Here is a 17,081-nt window from a genome sequence, read left to right on the forward strand (position 1 = left end):
CTGCAACATTCGAGGGATACACCCATTACACCAACAAGGACTCTGTGGATGCTCTGAAGCATTCTACTGTGACACAGATTTTCGCTATTTTTGTTTTTCTGATAACCTTTAAGCCAACACAATATCTAAAACCTTGAACATACAGTCAAATTATTTAGCTGAATACTATTTCCAAAATGAAGAATGAGTTTTCAGTGTCTGTTTATCACTGATCACATGTATAAGTTAGGCCACAAGTATAAATTTGCCGAAGACTGCATGAATGCACGATTAGAGAGCATTATAACAATAAGCTGAAATGCTTCTCTCAGGTTTATAATTTAAAGTGTTGTCAGAGAGTGGGTACATTTCTGCCTCATGGTCACGGCAGCCAGGGGAGAAGTTTGAGATTCTCAGCTGCTGCGAGGTTCCTCTTTAAACAAAAACTCACGCAGCTAGTTGTAGTACAGAGCTTCAAAAGAAAAAAAAGGCTGCATTTGGAGTCATTTAAAACAGGACATGTCTTGTTAGAACATTTAGGAGTTTTAATATGCATACTTCAAATCACTGAAGCTGCACAAATAGAATGAGCAACAAACAAAGCAAAAATTATCAATAAATCACATTAAATATATCAAAGAACTAACAGTTTTTGTTTTTTTTTTTGGACAAATCCAGCACAAAAGTGAATACATTCAAGAAAAAACAATCAGATATTCACAGCCAGAGATGTCAAATACTAAAGATCTCCAACATGGCTGCCACAGGGTGTGTTTCATCACCTGAAAGCCCTCAATACAGGAGACACTGACTGTGGTGGAAAGGGGGTCTTGGTAAAGGCTCTCCCTGCAACATAGTGGGAGAAACCAGCTCACCCTCAACGTCTACATGGCTCAGCAGAGGCCTAAACTGTGGCCCTCTAATGGGCTCACACCACACAAGCTAAATACACAAGCTAACAGGAAAAAAAGAAAAAAAAAGAATAACTCATTTCCAAACAAACCAAACTGAGTCTCAACCTCAGATCAGCGGGAGCAACAGTGAAACCAAACAGCTGCAAAGGGTTTTAAAAAAAAGAAAAGAGGAAGAAAAACAAAAACAAACAAAAACAACAAAGAGAAAAGATAAACAGAAAACATAGGAAGAGAAAGTAAACATTCGCTTTTGTGCACAATCATGCACGTGGGCTAATGCACAAGCATGTATGCACACACACACAAACACACACACAGCTAGAGGTACAGTGAACAAAAGTGCTTCAAGTTGGGGAAGTAAAAGAACTAACCCAGTAGAAATACGTATAAAACCTTAAATATGTTACTTTATGTACAAAAACTAACATGGGCCAATATCTCAGCTATTTCTGTATTAATATTTTCAAGTAGGTATCATTGCTAACTATTAAGGGTTTGCATTGTCATTGTTTTTTTTTTTTTTGTTTGTTTATTTTTTTAGGATAAGAGGTCCTGTGATCTGACTGACCTTGCCGGCAAAGTAATCAATCACTGCTGATTTTTAAATCTCTCCTATCCCACTTTCACCTGGTGCCATCACAAAGGCCCGATGCAACACATGGCCAGTTCTTAATGGGTCAAACAAGGCCTGGGCATCCCACATATTCCAAACGTTTTCCTCTATGCTTCAGTCTGAGAAATAATATACTGAATACCCAACTTTTTGTTGCACCTCTAAATCTTGTAGAAAATATATGCGTGTATATGTATATTACGTCTTTGTTAGCCAAGGAGAAAAAAAATCTGACAAACTGGGCAGAGCTCTGAGGATTTTGATGGTTACTTTGAGGGCCACTTTGAACCAGAAGGAGGGAAGACACATTGGTTCACATAAAGATTTTCTGAGTTATGCACTGCACAACAGGAAAAAAAAAGACATAAAGAGGGGAGGCTGTTCATGTTTTGAAGAGGCACAAGATTCATATGGCTTAGAGGCAAAACACAGACAGTTCGTATGCTCTGAGAGAAAGAGACAAAGTGCAAAAGACCAAGAAGAGTAGAAAGAAATGCTGGGATTTCTAAAGTAGCAGCAAAGAAAAAAACTATACCTTCTGTTCCAAAAGGAGTACAAAACAGAGAAGAAACAGAATTTATTGTTAAAATATAAATAAAACTAAACTAAATTTCCAGATGCTCTATGAGGAAACCCCCAACCGTAACTTTCTTTCAACAATGTATCTGCGAGAAGGCCACTAAAACAGACAAGAGCAAAAAAACAAAAAAAAAAAACACTTTTTGCCTCTAAACCAAGATGAACCAAAAGCCTCTGCAAAGTGCAAATGAAGTAGCGTCTTTCAAGTATGCCACTGTGTAATGTGTGATCACACACACTGCATATACACACAATAATATGCATATATACAATATGTGCATGACACCAAATATTTTATATTATATATTATTTATATATATATATATATATATATATATGTATATATATATATATATATATATACATACATTTGTATATATAGACACACAATGCTCCAATATCTACGAACAATATCATAGTATAAATGGATATGTTATCATAATATGTGTATTTATATGTAGCATTGTTTCATTACCAGACAATGGGATAATACAGTTTGTCATACTACAGTATGACATGTGGACACTTATCTCAGCTTCTTCGTTCTTATAACTTTTTTTGCTCCTTTTCATGTCTCACTTGTTTATGGTGCTGCTGCAAAATGGGACCAGCCACAATCGCAATCAGTCATACACTACATATATCTATATATTCATATACCTATTTATGTCAAGAAAATATTAGGTGCTCCTTTTAATGCTTTTTGGGTGCTGAAAAGTACCAGGAAGGGAGAAATAAAGAAAATTCACATGAGAAAATAGATAAGAACAGAAGGGGACATCAGGTACAAAATCCCACATTACATCAGTCCCACCCTTTACATTTAAAAAGAAGAAGATGATAAAAGCAATATGCTGCTACATAACGGTATTTGTAACTCCCTTTCCCCTTTGCTTCTCACACATCCCTGATTGCTCATTTGGACATTAGCAAAGAAAAGTATGCTTAGCTATAGGCAGAAAAAAAGTATAATAAACTTGACAGGAAAATAAAATGCTAACCAGTAACATCCATCTGCCATCAAACCAAAGCCTCACCAAACCCAGAAGTTAAAACTATGGCAAATAACATTAAAATATTCTAAGTCATCAAAGTTGTTGAATGAGTACAATAAAGAAAAAAAAAGTCCTTTCAGTGAAGTCTTTCTCCGTTCACAAAGTGGTCGCCACATCACCACAATCACTTGTAAGCGTGTTTCGGTGGGGCGGAGGCAGAGTGGGTGGTGGGGAGAAGGGGTTCAAACCCAAATACTCCTCAGCTGTGAAGGAGAACACACAATCTTCAAAGTAACAATGCGACTCCTGTGACGTGATTTGCTCCAACTGCTTACCGCAGTTCATTCGCTCGGTCCGCTTTCACAATGAGCAGGTGGGTGTGTGCACCTGAAGGGGGCCATGAGGTGGAGGTTCGTGGAGGTCTTTTCTTTTTAAAGGGACAGGGCATGGTAGTGATAATGGGAAAGGAGGGTCAGGGTGGTCGATGGTTGTCGCTCCACACAGTTTAATAAAGAGCATTCCAAGGTCAGGAAATAAAAAGAAGAAGCGGGGCTGCAGCGTCACTCCCATCCATTGTCCTTGATCATGTGAGCCAGCTCGATGATGAACTTTCCCTCTTTGTACTTTTGACTGCTCTCAAATGCATGTTCCTGTGAAAAAGCAAGCAGTAAAACCCTTAGAGGCTTATTATTACCATATAATCAATTATATGATTAAGTCTGATACTTATAGTTTTATAATTGAATTTGACTCAGGCTGTGCCACTAAATGAAAAGAAACTTTAACTTTAATTGAGGAAAAGGTCAAGTATGTATAAAATACTGCCATGCTCCTAAATAAGGCATTTAAATTACAATATTGGGGTGTATGTAATAATCGAATACTGGTATACCATATCAGCATGCTACATTAGTATGTTAAGACATTAGATCATAATTTAAAATAATCAATTACAGCCATGTGGTGGCATCAATAAAATAAATGGAATAATTTCAAATATGCTATAATAGGTTAAATTCTGCATGACTGGCCTTTAAAGCAGTTTGTTTTTCCTCAATTTAATCATTAGTTTGTGAAAAAAAGAAAAGTTGAATTTTAAAGTCCCCTTAACTAGCTTTATGAAGAGCTTTCAAGCATATTTTATAGATTTGCATAGGAAACGGGATTGCAGCTGTCAGGCAATGATATCTCCTCCACCCCATAAACATGCATCTGAATGACAGCTGAGCAAATTCTGTAAGAGATGCCAAGATATGGTCGAAAGCTCCGGTAAAGGCAGATAAATCAAACTTGAGCTGTTTCTTGAGAACCCTGTTTGTCTTTCAGTAAGAAAACATAAAGCAATCTTAGATAAGATGGCTTTGTAAGATTTATATAGTTAAATTTACAACTAAGCTGTGTTTCTACCAGATGGAAGATCAAGACTGAGAGGAGTTTAAATGCTTTCAAACTGCTGTATCATTTCTCCCACTTAGAGAAAATGACGTGGTTCCAAAAGGCGAGATATTACTGCAGCATGCAAAAGCTTGTTTTCAATGGTTTTAAGTAAATTATACAGCAAAATCAGAGGAAGGACACATCATATTGATACTGCTGTGAACTTAATATAGGTTGAAATATGAAAAGCCAATGGGACACATATGAGCTCTTATTCATCTGGCCATATTATTATCTGAGAACAGCGGGTGTTAGTGATGCAGGAAGAAACACAAGGACAGAAACTGGTTTCAGCAAAAATCATTTCTTAAAAATGTCTAAAAGCTGCAGACTGACATCACATTTCATTAAGAGCCCTATGGCTTCCAGCACATGTCCCCGTCCTGCTGAGGTTCAGTAGAATCTCGTACATGCACGTCCTTTAGCGCTCCTCAGCCGGCTTTGCCTTGTTCTGCCCTTTGCTCCCGGGGCCTTTTTGTTTTGTCACTGACGTAGCAGCTTTAAGTGAGTACCTGTCTTGTACTTTGTTCAGTTATTTTACATCCTTCTGTCTTTTTAGACAATTACCGGAACAAGCCTCCTCAAAATGGCGTGACATTTAATCACTGTAGACTCTCAGAGGTACCAGTCTGGCTGTCTGCAGCCAACCTTTCAAAACTGTAATTATGTTGCGCGCTAGGATACCACAAGTGCTCAAGGTATGAGCATAAATACAAACCTGAACAAAACTGTCACTGTGGCTTTAATGAGTAGTGCTTTAGTGGGAGCAACTTTGCTCTTTTTACTTGTAAGAACAAAATCTTTCCTTCTTGGAAGCCAGAAAAATCACACAGTTGCACAAGATTGTAAACTCAAGTGATGCCTCAAAAAGGAAAAAAAACTTGGGTGAAAGTTTACAAAGTGACTTACATATTTCCAGCCCAGGGTGGTTTTACAGTTTTCACAGTAGATATCAGCCACAGCGTGTAAACCCGTGAGGAGTACCCGCTCCTCAGCTGGCCCGCAGCCGACATTCACCCTGCGAGGAAGACGGGAAAGAGAGAAAACATCTCAAAGGAAAAGTCTCTGCAATGAGATAAGAAACTCCTAATGGAACAAAACTGGGTGAAACTATTCAGATTCCACAATGTTTTTTTTCCAATGTTTCTCAGCCCCAGAACAAGGGGAACATCTAAACTCTAAAACACTGCCATCCATGTCTCTCCCTTCTCAACACTGCACAGCTGAATAACTTTTAAGCAACATATTCATCTGCTAAACTTAATTTTCCCATCAAATATGTATTTAGCCTCGTCTGTGTGGTTCTTTAAAAACGAGAACCAAACAGTTGCCAGTCTTAACTTTTAGTATAAAAGCAGAAAAAGTTGTTTTTAGATTTAAAAAGAAATGAATCACAACTGTTTCTGCTGAATAGATTGACACATTTGTTTACCAATGCATAAAGGATTCATTTACTTTCTGGTAAATATATCAATAAATAACTGCTATAAAACTAGATTTAAGTCTCATGAAGAGCTGGTTCATGAATAGAAATGTTATTATTAATGTTTAACAAGTATAATGTGTATGTAGATGTTTTTGGACCTTAAAAACAACCATGTTTTCAGTTCCTTTACTTCCATTCATTTATAATTAACATTAATTAAAAAAAAAAGTTTTGGATGATGTAAAAAAGTGTTTAAGTGCTGGTTTTAAACTTGCTGCGGGAGAATTTGTGGGCAGTCTGTTGCCACTCTGTTCACACAAATGATGAACTTCTGTGCAAATCTGGTAAATAATTTCAGCTGCACCAACGCACAGGTGAAAAGCAGTTGTGCAGCATTGTCCTCTCCACTGCAGCCACCAATACGTGAATCCTCACTGGCTTTCAACACGCAAACACGGCGGTATCTAGCATACAGAGTCGCCTGTAGCTCATATTGTGGTGGGGCGGACTAATGGCTTCATCAGTTTGTTACGGTGACAAATTTCAGACTCTTGTGACTTTTATTTTGTTGTTGTTTCTCAACATTACAGCCCTTTATAGTGATAAATAGGACCATATCATGCTTCCAAAAAACCAAAGATATTAACAAGTAAAGTGTTCTTTTGTTGTGCAAAACATTCCAATGATTGATACATAAAATATACATACAATACATAAAATATACATACAACATTTCACTTCTGAACAGTGATGCTTTTTTTGTTTCTTAATTACTACTAGAAAACAGCTCTTAAATAGGTGTGGAAGTGTTATGCTTAACATTAGATATTATAAAAACATTTACATGGATTATCTACATTGGACATTGACAAGATGAAAAAGAATAAAGCTCTTCTTTAGGAGTTACTTCCTCCATGGGATACAATGAAGGTCTATTTATGCTCTACGTAAAGACGCATACGGACCGTTCTGTTTATCTCCTGCATCCTTTTAATGCACAATTTGGTCCATTTTCAGAGGGCTTGTGAATGTGTCCCTGTAGCCCACCACTGTCTTTCTGAGAATGTACATTATCATGTACAATTTTTAGTCGCCTGAGTTTATTGATTTCTTGTTCATACTGGATAAAAGTTAGCGAGCTATGTCATTTTAATCTTTGCCTGGTCAGCAACAACGTACACTCATACTTACACTGAATTAAAGAGATAGGCTCTTCCTTGACTGCCTTGAAATGACTGAAACAAAGAGAGAGAGAAATTCTGTAAGTTGACATTCAACAACAGCACAACACTTCTGAGTGCAGGAATGTCAGCAAATGATGCCCCAAGGGGCTTTTCTCCCAGTAACTGCTGTGCATACTTGCTCTTCCACCTTGTCAAGGTTTCCGCTCACAAGGGTGGCTAGAGATAAAAAATAAAATGAGACACTGAGGGATGAGCGAGTACACTTCAGAAAGCACGTCTGTAATCTTTTCTTGTTTTGAGAACAAGCTGTTATGCAAGAGCAGGAAAAATAAATTCAATCTTTTCTTAACAATTTTATATTTTCTGCTAAATATGTTAAGGTTATTTCTGCAAGGGGCTCTCTTCAAGAGAAGACTGGTGTGCAATGAGGAAAAAGCTGAAAGAGTGTTTGCAATAAACTTATGTAAAGTCCAGATAAACATCTAATAAAAGTCACATTTTTTCCTGCATGAGTTTTAAACTCTCACTGTGGACATGTAGCATTGCAGATGCAGTTTTTTGTGCATCTGTGGAACAACAAAGCAGCAAAATGACGAGAACTGCATGAACTCTTGGTATAGAATTATAAAAACAGCTGATTAGGACTGATTTAATGACACAAAGCATGAGCAAGTGAGCACATGATGACAACCGGTTTGTTCTGGTACATGGAGTTCAGTTATATTACAAAGGTATTCAGTGGAATTTTCTTCTAAACAAATATGTTATTCACATAGAAATGAATAGTGGGTCATCGATACACAACAAACGTAATGCATCAGCGTCTTTGTGGGGCTGCAGCTAAAATGTCTCCACAGAGTTGCCTACAGATGCTTTTGTAGGTGGACAAAGGCTGCAGAAAAGTAATCAACACATGTCAGCAATGTGTTCTCTTTACCTATGTATTTAAAAATACAAACAATGTTCCTAAAAATAAAAACACACTGCAACTAGTTGCCTTCATAAGACACTTTTATGAAGAGTTTAAACCATAAATTTAATTAAATAATGAAAAGTAAATTAATGAAAGTCATATAGATCGAGGGACAGGGTTTTTATGCAGCAAGTTGCACCTGGTTTGTGTTGTACAAACATGTAGTTAATTACTAGCCTGCAGGTTATTTGAAATAATTAGATTAAATTTACTGCAGCCAAAAAAAGCTATTGAATATAGTAGGACCACTGCAGCAGAGTGGACAAAGAGACTCCAAAAACACATAAAATATCATAAAACAACATGGAGGAATTAATAGAAGAGTCCAGAAAATATCAACTTGAGTGATGGCAGCAAAAAATAGACAGACCTGAAATTAAATATGCTAAAAGGCCAAAGTAGAATATGTTCTTTGAGAGTTTTCATTTCAAAATAAGATATTTGCTCAGATTTAGGAAAAATTCCCGACTATAAACAGGAAAATAAATTATTTCATCATTTGTGAGGCGCCTATTGTACTTTTCAAAACAGTTTTACCATATTATGCCCCAAACCAATAAAAAACATGACAATGACCACCAAAACATTCACTTCTCAGGTTTATCTGAAACAAGAATCACAAATTAGCCAAACCTTAAGCTTTTATAGCAGCTTTGTCTTAATATTTTATCAATATCTTACTTAGAAAGCCATTAGTCTAAACATGCTTTATATAAAAGTGCACTTCTCTCTTTAGCCATGAATGAAAGGAACAAACATGTTGCATCCAGTTCAACAGCAATAAATACTGGTGGGCCAAAAAAAACTTTTAAGCATGATGTTTTGATGACTTTAGAAGGTTAAATAAAACTCTTCTCCTCCAGGCTGCCTATTTCTGAGGCCACACATGACGTTGTGGTATAATAATGTAAACAGAGAGCAGCAAAGCCATCACAGTGGGTGACGACAGAACCGGCCAAGCTTTTATCCTCGCGTCCTGTCATCCTCCGCCAGCAGACAGGCCTCAATCGGCTTTCCTTTTTCCATTGCAAATGAGTGCGGCACATACATTTGTTGCTGCAGCTGAAAGTGCTGAGCTAATAGCGCCTGATAGGAGCCCTAGCTGCCTCCTGCGATGACCACAGCTGCAGCCACCACTGAGGCTCCAGGGACAATTTTTAACTGCCCAACAATTGTCAAAACAGTTTGATTTCAAATAAGAGCTTGGCTTGAAACCACTTTGAGGGAGAGAAAAAGGAGATTCTCAGATCTTCCTTTTAGATCTTACAGTTTTTTTGTTGTCTTTAAAGTCCGGAGCCAGAAGACATGCGACCTTTAGCAGCACGGGGGAACTAGGTCAGTCCCTGTGGAGTCGACAACAAGACTTCAACAGTGTTGAGACCAGGGAGGGGTTGCTCCATTTGACACTGGCTGGGTGTCATATCTGTGCTTTACTGTGGCTCAGACATCAACTTAACCACTGGCAAAAAAAGGGCCGGCTCCGTCTCTTACTGCTCTTATCTGTTTCTCACAGTCTATTTTTACTTTGGCAGCATTTCCTCTCTTACTCATGGAGCTGTAAGCTTCACTGGAAATCACTCAGGTAGAACATAAGCAACAGAAAACTCCTAAAAGAATGGCAAAAAAAATGAATCTGAATCACACTTTGAATGCAAACAACAGCCCAGGAGATTTTGGGACGGCATTACAACCCTCCAGACCTCCAGCAATCCTATTAAAGAGCCCAACTAGATCCTTCAGGGATTGTCTTCCAAAAATGTAGCAAGGATCAGACGGAGGCTAGAAGTAGTCCCAAAACGTTTCCCCTTTTCTTTTTTTAAAACTGCTTAATAAAACACGAGCAAACTGGAGAGTAGTTACTGAGCTTATTTCCTCAAGCTGCTGCAACTGCACTTGTTTTAAAATGCTTGCTCCCTGGAAATGAATTCTACAAAGTAAATCTCAAAATCCCTGAATCCTCTTGACCACATGGGACTTAAAGGAACAATACCTCGCTCAGAGAAATCCACTTCTTCAGCCAAACACAAAACACAAATCCACTGTGAGAGGCAGAATGCTTCAGCTCCAGAGGCCAGAGCGTGGCGCTTTTATTTTTCCTTCTAGTATATAATAGTTTATCAGAACAAGTTGTGATGAAAGGATTAACTCAGAGCCATTAAGAAACCTGCTGAGGTTTACTTTTACCATCTGCCCCAACAGATGCTGACTGTTGTAGGTGAGGGTTCATCTCCAACTTAAACCTATCTTGCTAAACCCCATAGCTTTATTTGAATTCAGTTAAGAAGTAATATCCTCTGAGATTATATGTCTGATATTTTTACAGGAAGTGTAACATGTTGTCTGACATTTAAACATAATAATAACAACAAGAAAAAGCCTGACCTGTTCAGTTTTGCAGTGGTATAGATTGTGGAAGGATAAACAAATAAAAAACTCAATGACAACTAAATATAGGTCTTTGAGTTGTGGAAACAAACTTAAGTGCAGCAAATACACTTGTTACCTTATTCAGTATCACATAATCACATGGCAGCAACTCAACACATCTGGTCATGTAGACATGGTCAAGATGACTTTCTGAAGTTCAAACCGAGCATCAGAATGAGGAAGAAAAGAGATTTAAGTAACTTTGAATGTGGCATGGTTGTTGGTCTGAGTATTTTAGAAACTGCTGATCTACTGGGATTTTCACACACAACCATCTCTAGAGTTTACAGAGAATGGTCTGAAGAAGAAAAAATATCCAGTGAGCAGCAGTTGTCTGGAAGCAGATGGGCTACAGCAGCAGAAGACCACACCAGGAGCCTCCTGTCAGCTAAGAACAGGAAACTGAGGCTACAATTCACACACACTCACCAACACTGGACAATAGAAGATGGAGAAACATTGCTGGTCTGATGAGTCTCCATTTCAGCTCCACATTCAGATGCTGGGCTCAGAATTTAGTAGAAATATGAAAGCATGAACCCACACTGTCCTGGATCAATGGTTCAGGCTGGTGTAATGGTGGGAGGATAATTTTTTGCCCCACTTTGGGCCCCTTAGTACCAACGAGGTCTGGTTTAACCACCACAGCCTACCTGAGTATTGTTGCTGACCATGTTCATCCCTTTATGACCACAATGTAGCATCTCCTGATGCTACTTCCAGCAGGATAATGCACCATGTCACAAAGCTCAGATCATCTCCAGCTGCTTTCTAGAACATGACGATGAGTTCACTGGACTCCAACGTCCTCCACAATCACCAGATCTCAATCCAACAGAGCAGCTTTGGGATGTGGTGGAACAAGAAATTCTCATCGTGGATGTGAAGCAACTGTGTGATGCCGTCAATATGGAGCAAAATCTCCGAGGAATGTTTCCAACACCTTGTTCAATCTACGCGACCAAGACTTAAGGTAGTTCTAAAGGAAAAAGATGGTCCAACCAGGTAAGATCTGGTAGATCAAGGTAGATCTGATAAAAACACGAGGGACTGCCTTTAAGAAGTGTCCCATACTTCCAGGAGTTCAGGAAACCTATGTATAAAAATCAGTTTTATACCACACTAAAATAATTTTGAAGAGCATGGTGACCCTGTGCCAGGGTGTGACCCTAGCACACTTATTTTCCATTTAATTGATCCAGGCACTGCTGTTGATTTGCATTCTGATTTGTATTAAAAATGTCCAGATAAGGTTTTGTCAAAAGCTGCAGCCGCTTGGTATTAGGAACAAGAAAAATGCATCCACCTACTACTAAAGCTGCATTTTACATTGAAAATTGGAAATAATATCACAGTGTTCATCCTATTAAACATCTACTCAAATTTAATCACAACTGGAGGATAAATCATTCAGCTATAAACACGTGATCTAATCCTTAGAAAATTCATTCTGACCAGTTTAACCTCAACTTCAGGTCAGTGTTTTCCCGATTCTAGTCAATCAATTCTAATTGATTCAAAAATCAATTAGACACCTGCAGCTGATTCAGAACTCTGCTGCTCGAGTCCTCACTAAGACCAAGAAAGTGGATCACATCAGTCCAGCTCTGAGGTCTTTACACTGGCTGCCTGTTCGTCAGAGAATAGACTTTAAAGTTCTGCTGCTGGTCTATAAAGCTCTGAATGGTTTAGGACCAAAATACATCAGAGACCTCTTGACCCAGTATGAACCTACCAGAACCCTCAGGTCATCTGGATCCAGTTTCTTATCAGTTCCCAGAGTCAGAACCAGACATGGAGAAACTGCATTCAGCTTCTATGCTCCACATGTCTGGAACAAACTTCCAGAAAGTCTCAGATCAGCTGAAACACTCAGTTTATTTAAATCCAGGTTAAAGACCCACCTGTTCTCTGCTTCATTTCAAAAGTTCTTACTAGGAGTCCAGATCTGCATCTGGTTCTTTTAAGCTTTAGTTTTTAAATTTGATCATATTTTAATACTGTCTTTACCCAATGTTCTTTCTCTTTTCCTTTCTCTTTTGTTTTTGATGTTAAATGATGCTTCTTCTGTAAAGCCCTTTGAATCATCCTGTCGTTGAAATATCACCATGAACAGAACAATCCAAATGACCTACTCCAGAAAGCTGTTTTTGGCAGTACAATTAAAATTCCAACATCAGCCTGATAAAGTTTGGTTCTTTAAAGGCAAAACATGTGAATTTGACCCCTCTTTTAATGCACGTTGTTTAATCTTAAAAACAGAGGTAAAGGCAGTAAGCTACAGTGACTAAACTACTTTGGGAAGCACTCGATTTAACTGATGATGCAACGTTTTACTATAACTCTGACATCATAAGGCAAATCAATTCAACTCAGATGCTGGTGTAGCTACAAAGCAATGAAATAAAACCCTCCTGATGTTGAACACACTTAGTTTAATTACAATATTAAAAATATAGTAGAAGAGAAGGAACATTATATCTAGTTTTCTTTCACAGTCAGGCTCTTGGCGAACTTCCAGGTACATGTGGGGCTCAAATAGAGCTACGTCCATTAATGGTGATAAATGAAAAGTGTGATCAATCCCACAGAGGGGCTTCCATCAGCCTTATGGGTGGGACGGAGCCAAGGAGGTAAATAAACACTCAGCCTCCTCCTCAGTATGCAGTGAGCATCATCCCGCTCCAGGACCACGTTCACACTGCAGGCCTGTAAGCTCTGCTCTCAACTGCTGCTCTGATTTCACGATGATGCTCATATCTGCTGCAAGTTGTAACCCATATCTAATAATATGAACTGGCAGCCACCCTGAAAAGATGCAACATGCTCAGGATGACAGTAACAACACTTGTTGGGTTTTGTGAATACGCCGACAGTGTTGACTAAAAAAAAGGCAAAAACAAAGGAACTAATAAGAAATCAGGTTTTTCTTTGTTGTTTGTCGGATTTAAAGTTTAGAAAACTTTGAATGAATAAATAACTAAACTATATATACAGTTTTCTGCACTAAAGTCAGTACATTTTAATAAGTAGAACTGGGTTATAAACTCTCAAATCGTCTCATCTCTTCCCATATTTATTTAATAGCTGAGAGGACGTAAAGAAGAAGGAGGAAGAAGAGGAGGAAGAAGGAGGGCCACTGTGCCTTTCATACTTCCTTCTGGCCCGTGTGCTTGGGTTAATCCTTTTATTTGGGCTGCTCCATCTGCATCTTTGTTTGTTGGCTGGCATGCATCAAAGACAAGAGTATATAACCTCAGGGAGGGGAAACCGTTTTTATTCATTATTTATTTTCATGTTTTATAGTTGATTCAGGAGATTTCCAACTCAAACTGCACCGTGGAGAGAAATCTGTGAGAACCTGTAGAGCTCATCCAACAATCCCGACAATTAGCTTGTCTAACTCCGTTCATAAAAAAATGGGTGGTGGACCGCGGTGCTTTCATTTAGGATGGAAATCAAACAAGGCGAGCAGGCTTTGGCAGCATGTAGTGGAAAACACCAGACTACGGTGTCATCCTCTCCTAAGTAACGTAATCGGCTTAGAAGGATTGATGCTGAGGACTGGTGATGCTGCAGGACTACTGAATGCACATATGCCAGCAAGGTGTGGCAGAGAAAAGAGAATTAATAGATCCGTAAGGAGTGAGGTCAAATCAAAATTTAAATGTTAATATGGGCAATTTCCATTTTATAATATAAAAGATATTTTCAGATTTTAAAATGTTAGAATAGTTAGTGATGCAAATGTGAGAATGGACTCTTTCCACTGTTTTAAAGTGTAACTAGAATAACTCAGAGAGTGCAGACCTCCGCTAAACCAATGCAATTATTTATTTATTTTTTAAGTTAGAAGCTGTAAAGGCAAAATTATCCCCACTCCTCATAGTAAAGAAACCTTTAAAAAGTTCCTGGATTCCGGTCATGATGCCCCCCCCCCCCAAAAAAAATCTAATCACTTGTTTCTTATTCTATTTCTGAGATTTCCTAAGAAATTATTCAAAATCCGTCCTTTGAGATATGTTGATAGAGACAGAAAGACAAACCAACACTGCTGGATACATGACCTCTGGCTTGGCGAAGGTAAAAATCCCAACATTTTGGGGTTACGACTAAGGGTTGACCAAAAGAACCCAGAGGACATCAAATATAGAAATTGGTGAATTTATAATTGCCATGCATATTTATTACCTGCGCCAAGGCGGGTGTCATGTATTTGGTGGCACTGGTTTGTCTGTTTGTTCGTACATGCATGCTAACAAATGCAGCATCCATATTTACCTCCGTAAACCCAGTGTGCTGCATGTCACGTAAGCCTCTTTGTATGCAGGTCACTTCAGGGCCGTTTACAGTTCACACTGAAGTGTGATTGAGGTCGCGTTTGAATGATGATGTAAACAACCACGTAAAAAATTCGATTTTAAAATTAGCACCTGAACAGTGAATGTAGTCATAGCTGGAGGGACATCTGGATAAGATGAGCGGTTGGAGATTATGCAAAAAATAATCTGTATTTTCTTAGCTAATGTTGGTAAGTATCCACAAAAATCAAAGAGCAAGCAGAAAGCAACCCACACGTCAGCAGCAATTATTTCATTATGATTATTAACCTTTTTATGCATGAATTATTTATTCCTTTCAATGTCCTAATTATATTTTACTTTTTATTTTAAACATATTAATTAAAAATATTTATATGATAGTGTCATATTTCTCTAATCTAAATATTATTAAAAATATAGCAGTTTAATTTTCTTTTCCCTTTTTATCACTGAGGCAAATTTGGCAATAACTAATTACATACATACATATATACATATATATATATATATTTATACACATACACACACACACACACACACATATATATATATATATATATATATAGGTATATATATATACATACCTATATATATATACCTTGAGGGTGGTGGCCTTTCTGTGTGGAGTTTGCATGTTCTCCCCGTGTATGCGTGGGTTCTCTCCGGGTTCTCCGGCTTCCTCCCACCGTCCAAAGACATGCATGTTAGGTTAATTGGACACTCTAAGTTCTCCCTAGGAGTGAGTGTGCGTGTGAATGGTTGTTTGTCTTTATCTGTGTTGGCCCTGCGACCGACTGGTGACCTGTCCAGGTATATATATATATATATATATATATATATATATATATATATATATATATATATATACTGTATATATATATGCACCCTTCAAACCTGAGACAACTGGAGCAGTTTGCTCATGAGGGGTGGGCCAAAATACCTGTTGAGAGGTGCAGAAGTCTCAATGACAGTTACAGGAATCGATTGATTGCAGTGATTGCCTCAAAAGGTTGTGCAACAAAATATTAAGTTAAGGGTACCATTGTTGTTGTCCAGGCCTGTTTCATGAGTTTATTTTTCAAATAATTCTGTTGAAGCATGGTTGAAAAGCAATGTCTGACCTTCGATGGTTAAATTTCATAGAATTTTTATTTATTATTACTTTTGACAGATACAAGTTATTTTTGTGACCATTGTGAATTTTTCTTCCATTAATTGAAGGGTACCAACAATTTTGTCCGTGTGTGTGTATACATTATATATATATATATATATATATAAACCGTTGAAGATGGTGCCGAGGGTGGCTGCTGCATCTCAAGCTCTCTCCCCTAACATTATTTTTTTTTCCTTATTTAGTCTCCACTTAGTCTTTTATTATTCTTTTTTCTCTTAGTTATTCAACCTGCTATAGTAAGCCCTATCATACAATATGATAGAGATAATTACTATGCATCATGATTTAGGTAAGTTTCTCTAAAATTAAAGTAAAACTAAAACAATGTTATTGAAGCAGGTTTCTAAGGTGTTTTCTCCAGGAGTTTGTCTTTGCAAACTATTCCCTCACATCTCTGTGGAAAACTCCTGGTGGTTCCAAATACATTGAAAAGATAAAAGCATACAAAGTTTAGACTGCAAAGGGTATACATGACAGATATATGACATCTATATCTATATCTAATATGAGGTTTTTATGGCTTTTCATTTCAAAATGGCAGGAATTAAATCCAGTTTCTGTGAAGTTATTTTGATTAAAATCTGGTGTCTGAAACTTCATTTTAATGCAAAAATCTCAGTTTGTTGCAGTGTCGGATCTCTTTCACCTTCTTATGTCCTTTTACCTAATATGTGAGTTAAAAACGTATTGGCATAAGAATTGATGCTACTGGAGAAAGACAGACTTTCCGAAGAAGATCTCTATGTGAAATCCAATTATTACCAAAGTGGATTGTTTAGATTAATGAGGTCATATGTCAACAGTCACTTTAGTCCAGTAAACAAGACAACACACCCCGTAGACAGTTCCCTCTTCCCTGCAAAGGTTTTTACAGACGAACCGGATCCAGATAAGCCTTCTTATCCTTTCAAATCAAGGTCAGGGGTTAAAATCAGAGAGCATGAATTTAGCAGCTTTCACTTGAAACTGTGCAGACCTGCTGTCTAATCATGTTCCATGCAACTCCACACGGAGGCGGAGAAGAACGAAAATACAGAAAAATGTAGCTGGAAATG

General features: G+C 37.8%; 1 protein-coding gene across 3 annotated transcripts in view; it reads right to left on the bottom strand.

Moving 5' to 3' along the window:
- Positions 1 to 1,343: 1,343 nt before the first annotated feature.
- The window catches only part of ypel1 (yippee-like 1), a 32,005-nt gene continuing 16,267 nt past the window's right edge, over positions 1,344 to 17,081 (bottom strand). For all 3 annotated transcript variants that reach the window (XM_041999984.1, XM_041999985.1, XM_041999983.1), the window contains 3 exons: positions 7,135 to 7,178; positions 5,427 to 5,535; positions 1,344 to 3,730 (listed from right to left, as the gene is read on the bottom strand). In XM_041999984.1, coding sequence (XP_041855918.1) covers positions 3,641 to 3,730; positions 5,427 to 5,535; positions 7,135 to 7,178 — 243 coding nt within the window. In that variant the 3' untranslated portion in view covers positions 1,344 to 3,640. The remainder of the gene's footprint in view (positions 3,731 to 5,426; positions 5,536 to 7,134; positions 7,179 to 17,081) is intronic.

This window comes from Melanotaenia boesemani, chromosome 11 (assembly GCF_017639745.1).
Source record: "Melanotaenia boesemani isolate fMelBoe1 chromosome 11, fMelBoe1.pri, whole genome shotgun sequence".
Lineage (NCBI taxonomy): Eukaryota > Metazoa > Chordata > Actinopteri > Atheriniformes > Melanotaeniidae > Melanotaenia > Melanotaenia boesemani.